This window comes from Enoplosus armatus, chromosome 16 (assembly GCF_043641665.1).
Source record: "Enoplosus armatus isolate fEnoArm2 chromosome 16, fEnoArm2.hap1, whole genome shotgun sequence".
In the NCBI taxonomy this organism is placed as follows: domain Eukaryota; kingdom Metazoa; phylum Chordata; class Actinopteri; order Centrarchiformes; family Enoplosidae; genus Enoplosus; species Enoplosus armatus.
In genome coordinates, this window is record NC_092195.1 from 13,621,406 (window position 1) to 13,628,524 (window position 7,119).

Here is a 7,119-nt window from a genome sequence, read left to right on the forward strand (position 1 = left end):
ATAAATAGATCTAGGTATCTTCAAAAATGATGAGCTAGATGTGCTGTGCTTTATTTATCTTCACAGACACTCAAAACAGCTTCAGAAGGGGACTTATCTTATCGAAGCAGGTGACAACCTAAATCAAGCATCGAGGGATTGGAGGGTCTTGATATAAATGGACATGTCCTCAATCTCTTTTTGTTATTTGCCTCATATTCCTTGCAGAGAAAACACTCCTCCCTTGTAGTGCTCAGGTATACTGGTCTTCTTGTTGGGGAAAGTACGGAGTGAAGTCAGTAAAATCTCATTTAAATAAACAAAAAGAAACCCTAGTCAACCTTTCTGAATCCATCATTCCCCCAGTGAGCTCATGGGTGAGAAAGCCCCCTTGAAGCACGCCGACTCGTAGTGCTTGTTCAGGTAACTCTTGAGTGCGAACGTCTTGTCACACCGTTTACACTTGTAGTGCTTGAAGGCTGAGTGCGTCTGCATGTGAGCGCGCAGGTTTGACCGGTCAGCAAACGCTTTGCCACAGTGCGCACACCCGAACGGCTTCTCGCCCGTGTGCGAGCGCATGTGGCCCTGCAGCAGCCACGGCCGGCTGAACGCCTTGCCGCACACGTCGCACTTGTGCTTGAGGTCGTGGGTCAGCAGGTGCATGGCCATTGCAGGCATGGAAACGTAGACTTTCCCACATGTGGGGCACTTCTTGGCCATCTTGCTGTCTATGCTTCTGTGCGTCTGCTTGTGCCGGCTCAGGTTGGAGGATGTGGCGTAGGTTTTGCCGCACTCGCTGCAGGTGTGCCTCTGGGCGGCTCCTTTGGGAATTCCTGTGGCTTTCCTGCGTGAACGTCCGTCCATGATGAAAAACGCATCCACTGTGTATCCCTCGCTTACGGCTGCGTCCCCGTTGATGTATCCACCAGCCGATGACGACACCTCCGACCGCGGGCTGTCCGGCTGGTCCGAATCGCCGTGGATATCGCCATGGATACCAGAATAGGTATCGTCGATGCGGCCATAGATGATTGATGAATGGTCAGGGGAGGGCACTTTAGAGATGACAGATGAGTCACTTCCCACCACATCATCATAAGGAGATGGACTCAGATAATCGCTGACATAGCCTGAAGAGAGAGAGGGAAGAGGTTAATCATTTGACCATGACAGGGGGATTGATAGGAAATTAGAATCTGATTGGTTTGGAAATCTTTAAAGTGAAGCCCCATGAGTCCTACAAATGTGAAACAGAAACCAGAAAGGGAAAATGCATGCCTTAACAGGATTCACCCTTTCCTTCCTTTGATATCTGAGCATCAACAAGCAGTGTCAGTGTAACCTTCAACCTCCTTTAAGCTGTGTACAAATAACACAACTTTACACTTTCAAATTGTGCCAAACTCCAATTTGCAGGTGTGTGCACCAATCAACAAACTTATATTATATTATAATATAATATATTATATTATATTAGTTAAGTATCCACTGCTACCAATACAATTAAAACAATTTCATATAATTGTAAAAACACAGGCCGCAAATCAAACTTATTCACCAAAGTTAATTCATTATTCAGAGAGCTGCTTCACATGTTGTCTCCTGATAATATTACTGATTACAGCCTGGCGTCTCTGGTTTCTAAATATCAATTGGACCACCCAGGATTACATTACCAACATGTGCATTAAGATGAACTTTTGTTTTCCCATTAACACGCACATCCATATGAGACAAAAGCGGACACGGGAGACACAAGTCCATTCTTAAGCTACACCCACACTCTAAAACAGCATTCCTGGAGGTGGTATAAAGCAGAGAAGAAGGAGAAGGGAAGAGTTGTGGTATTTATAGTGGCAGTAGAGTGCTTTATGTCTTTGCCAGCGAGGAGGAGACACTATCCCCTGAGTGGGAAATCTTTATTTTTCATGGGAGGGTTCAGTGAGCAGACTTTCTCCTCATCAACTGCACCTTGGCAGGTCTACAGCTGCACACAGTCACACCTCTGAGCTGTCAAAACGTCAACTGTTGTACACAGAGCATCTCTATTACAGCAGTTGGGAGTTGAGTGCTTTGCTCAAGGGCACCCTGACACTGACTGCATGTAACTGTGCATTGGCGATAACCCTTCAGTCCTCCTCTTGAGCTGAACAGTAAGTATATTTGCCTGAGACTCACACATTCCTAAGCAACCTGTATATTTTTGCACAGCTCCTGACAAATCTGATGAATTATTTGTTGCCCTGTTATGATGTCAGCTGCTTCATTATTTCTATTATTGGCTTCTACACTCAACAGGCTGAACTCCGACAGACACAAGGAGAGACTGGTAGCTAATACCTGACAGCAATGACTCCTGTGGATCTATGCCGATCAATAGCTCTCCATTTCAATTAGCACTCTGTGAGCATTTAGACACAGGCAGCAGAGGAGATACTATTGCTGGTAATATAATTTCATGATGCAGTTCTGAGAAAAGCGCAGAAGTTGGTCGATAATACGATGAGAACAAGAGACAGAGATAGATAGAGGGGGGAGAGGGGGAAGAGAAGAGAAGCATAGCGAGAAGAGAGATGGCAATAAAGAAAGAAAGAAATGGGAGGCAGGAAAAAAAAAGAGTTGCAGCAGAATGAAAGTGGTGTTACATCCAATATGGTGACTGTGGTTAGGTGGTTTGGCAATGCTGTTTACAGCTCTCATGCTGATTTCACGTTTTGAATTAAATTAAGACGGAGCAATAGAGACAGACAGAAAGGAGGGGAGGTGAAAGAGAGCGAGAGGGAGTCGGAAAGAGGTGGAGAGAGAAAAAAAATCATGAATCATGAATATTCAATCATTGCACTCTGGAACAAAGTACAGTGTTTGTGTGTGCCTGCATGTGTGTGTGTGTGTCTTGTTTTATAGAGCATGAGTAAAGCTTTGAAACATGACCAAGTGTTCATTTTTAACCTTTATTTAACTAGGTAAGTTGAGTTAAGAACAACTCCAGTCTTGGAGATGTTGCAGAGCTCCATCACTCATATGTAGCTTCCAAGTAGAACTACAGACCTGTACTGGTGGATACTGAAATATCTTTTTATTTTTCTGTGCGAAGGCCAGCGGTGGAACAGGTGTTCAGATCCTTTACTTAAGTAAAAGCAGAAATACCATAGTGCATTACAAGTGAAAGCCCTGCTTTAATATATGTAAAAATCAGCAAAATGTACCTAAAGTATCAAAAGCATATTTCGTTAAAGTTTCTCCTGAGAGTGGCAAAACGGTAATTATGGCTTGAATGGAAAGCTCATGAAGCGTCCAACACTGAAAGGCGTTAATTTATTTGAAAACTTGACGGTGTGTTGTGTCTTGTGTACAAGAGGAAATTTTGACCAGATGGTGTTGCTGGAGTTAAAGGAAAAGGTCACCAAAAACATCCTCGCAGGAACCACTATGATCTATACCTAATTTAACTGATAGCTCCTGGTGAAAATGTTCCCTTCCAGTATTCGATGTGTATCATGTCACCTCTTCTGTAGCTGTATTTGTTTACTCTGCTGTGAAGGTACTAAGGACCAGACTGAGTATATGTGACTAACAGGCAGTAACACAGAAATAAAAACAAACTCCATCCCTGGTTTTAGGATGCAAGATTTTAAGATATGAACACAGTGTGTAGCGCTGGTTTCTCTCACAGAAGCTTCCTCTATGATCCCTGCCACTTAAACATGACCGTTCCCCAGTATCCTCTTTTTAAAAAACTGTTTTGTGAACAGTAATTGCTGTACGTCTCAACGTCTGTGTACTGTCTCTGTTTGTTTGTCTTTGTCTCTCTCCAACTGTCTCCATCTCTGTCTCGCTGTGTCAACTCTGTATTCATTTCAAAGCACTTTAGCAGCATTAGAGCTGATAGCTGTTCTAAATGCTTATTAAAGATTAAAATACTCTGCCAAACCAAAGCCATCCTTCTTTTATGTGTCTTTGAAATACAGGGAATTAGAAAGAGAAAGGAAGATGGAGAGAGGCAACGAGAGACAGAAGAGGAAGAGAGAGAGGGAGAAAAGCTGCAAGCTACAATTTAATTTTTGATCCAAACCAGCAGTAACTGACACACACTTGTGTGCTTTGGACACTTGTAGGTCACTGGCTGCTTCCCCTGTGTGTGTGTGTGTGTGTGTGTGTGTGTGTGTGTGTAATGCTGTGCACTCAGCTGTGCAAGCTGCCTGGGAAATGTGCCGAGTTGACAGAAACACAGCAGTGCGTGTACGTTCATGTGCGTGTGTGTGTGCAACAAGCTGCAGTTGCTTCAGTCAAACTGTTGTTATATTTATAACAAGGGATAGCAGTCTCAGTCTTTACATGCTTGCCGCACTGCTGCTGCTGCATGTTTCTCTGTTCGCTCTGACATCAGAACACCTGCGATCTCTTCATCTCACATCTGACCTTGGTACAATGTGAAAACCACCAGGCTGCAGTGTTGTTGCTGTGACAGACACATTTTTTCCTCTAGATCTTTAAAGCTGCATTTATTTGATTTTGGCCACTAGGGGGCAGAAACAAGCTGGCAGACACACAACCCTGGCAAATGTGGCCCAACGAGTAACCTACCTAATTGCATATTTACACATTTAGCAGAAAAAAGGTTTGTTTTGGCACTTTAGTTGCTAGATTTTCAAGTTTCTTCACCAGATTGCCGTTAAACTTTTGTCTGTCTGATATTTGATGCTGTTTATCAGAGCTAATCTGTTGCAAACTACTGCCTGCTGCTACAGGGTTGATATAAAAGCCAAAACAATGAGCTAAAAGAGGGTAAAAAGCTTCATAAAGCTGCACACCTGGGCAGTCTCTCTCTGTGGGTTAGTGACTGCAAGCAACCCCCTTTACATTGTATATACTCATTTGATGTAAGTGTTAATTTTTAAATATGAATGCAGCTTTAACATAAACAAACTGCTACCTTTGTTAAAAGTCCTAAGTGTTGCCGTGGTTTTCAGATAAACAACAACCTTTAAGAGCCAATATAAGGCTGTCAGCTTCCATTCAGAAAGTATTTTATCAATGCTTGAAAATTTCCACTGAATGTTGGACCCAATATTGTCAATTCTCACTGACTCTGTATTGTATTTTGCCTTTGTATCCAGGATTATACAGTGTGTGGGAACCATTTAGCATCAATGTAACTACACAATATTGTTGAAATTTTGGAGAGATGCTCACAACAACATGACTTGAATCATTTACTGGGCAAAAGAACAGAAAATCCCATCGCATGAGTGCTGTTGACATAATGTTTCAACATAATTATTTAGCATGGTTTTCTGCAAAAACCTCAGCTCTCTGGCTCCCTGATGCTTTTCAGCTGTCTTCATCTTGAAAGAAAAAAAGAAAAAAAAACTGTTGACTTGTTAATGTCAGCATCTATGCCGAGTTGAATATGTGTTCATTGTATGTAGGTAATACATACTAGCTAAAAAGATGAAAAACCAGGAGTACTTTTTCTATTCATGTGGCATCAACATTCATTTCAGGATGACAAGAGATGTTAAATGTTAGTTAAATTGAAAGACTAAAGTTTTCACTTTACAGAATTTCATTCACAAATCCCCACATCATTTTCATACATGCTTTCAGATGTTAAATGTAAATTCTCATTTTCACATATAGCTTGGGTTTCTTGAACCACTGAGTCATCAACAATCTGAAGCACCTTTGAGAAAGACCCCTGCGGTCTGCCTTGACCTCTGACCTGGCAGTGGAAGGGGTCAATGTGTATCGCACATTTATTACATTATGTCACTCAAATAATGTTTGTCTCTTTTACAGCTCTGAGCATGTGGGGTTCTCAGTAGGTTGTTAAACGGGAAGCTTTCTCACTGCCTGCCATCTCTTTGATCTGTTTTTCCAGATAACACTGTTTCATGGAAATAATCTTCGCAAGAAAAAGAACATTTCAGTGACTAGAATTTCAATGCCTGTGACTGGTGTATTTTTGGGTTGTGACCGGAGATTGACCCTGTAATTCCCTTTTCCTCATCCTTCTGAAACAGTCATGACTAATGCTTTAAATCTGGGAATAAAGAAATACCCTGGATGATGTATGGCAGATATTGTATGTGTGTGTGTAGGTGGTAGAGTGACTAACCTTTGTCATGATGATGGAATCGCAGACTGAGTTGTTCTCTTCTGCTGTGACCATATGAGCTCTCTAGCTCTGCAGCCGAAAAATCGTCCAGTTTCACTTTCTTCACCAAGAAAGACCGAGGCATGACGGGACTGTAGTTGCTCCTATACTCATACAATAAACACACACTCTCCCTCTGTCTTCGAACCCACTTGAACCCACTGATGAAACTCTTTAATAGCCTGATATAAACTCTAATGTAGTTCCTGGTTTCAGCTACTAAAGACGCGTTTGTTCCCTCCAAACAAACAGCCTCGAGAGTGGAGAGGGGACATGGCTTTTAAAGATCTCACGTGCCTTTGTTAGCATACCCAATATTTATTTTTTGCTCAGGTTTGTCAAATACAGACTGTGGTTTTTTTTGGTCCTTGGGAAAAATTGTCTGTTTTCCTCTGACAACTCGCCACTGGAAGACCTGTGGAGCTCTGTAAGGTCAAAAATAAAAAATAAAATAAATCAATTCCTGTGTTGGCTATTGCCCCGTCGACATGGAAGGTGAGAAACGCAGTAAAAACGTCCCCCTTTTATTGTTTATTTGTTTCGTTGTTTTATTCCGTTGTTTCAAAAGGAAAGACGACCGTTTTTTCTCCTTCCAAACCGTTAGTCTTCAGCACGCGGACAGCTCCTAGAACAGTTCTTCGCGTGCCCCCCAGCCGGTCTCGTGGTTTCAGCACCGGACAGCTCCCCCTCGACGCGAGACTCTTGTTCTCTTCCCTTTCTCCGCGTGCTACAGCCAACCGCCACTGTCCGTTCAGCACCAGAGGAACAAGAGAGACTAAGAAGTTTCCACCGGTTAAAAAATACCTCAGCTCTGAGCGAAACACACACTGGTGGAAATTCCCATGCAGGTGAGTCAACTCAGTCTGGATATTTGTCGAAAACAAACCGTTTAACTGAACCGGGAAAAAAGTGGAAGGGTAACGAGCTGTAACTGGGGGCTAACGGTGAGAGAGAAACGGAGGTTAAAAGGGTTCAAAAAGACA

At 42.6% G+C, this 7,119-nt stretch overlaps 1 protein-coding gene across 1 annotated transcript; it reads right to left on the minus strand.

Moving 5' to 3' along the window:
* Nucleotides 1-333: 333 nt before the first annotated feature.
* On the minus strand, nt 334-6,221 carry LOC139299137 (transcriptional repressor scratch 1-like). The gene is made up of 2 exons (XM_070922040.1): nt 6,098-6,221; nt 334-1,109 (listed from the first exon to the last, which is right to left on the minus strand). The coding sequence occupies exons 1-2, from the start codon at nt 6,219-6,221 to the stop codon at nt 334-336; spliced, it is 900 nt and encodes a 299-aa protein (XP_070778141.1).
* Nucleotides 6,222-7,119: the final 898 nt, after the last annotated feature.

What these genes read in the sequence shown, in the direction of transcription:
- LOC139299137 (XM_070922040.1), bottom strand. Translation starts at nt 6,221, where the DNA reads ATGCCTCGGTCTTTCTTGGTGAAGAAAGTGAAACTGGACGATTTTTCG. An exon ending in ATTCCATCATCATGACAAAG is followed by an intron (nt 1,110 to 6,097) that starts GTTAGTCACTCT and finishes CTCTCTCTTCAG; the next exon opens with GCTATGTCAGCGATTATCTG.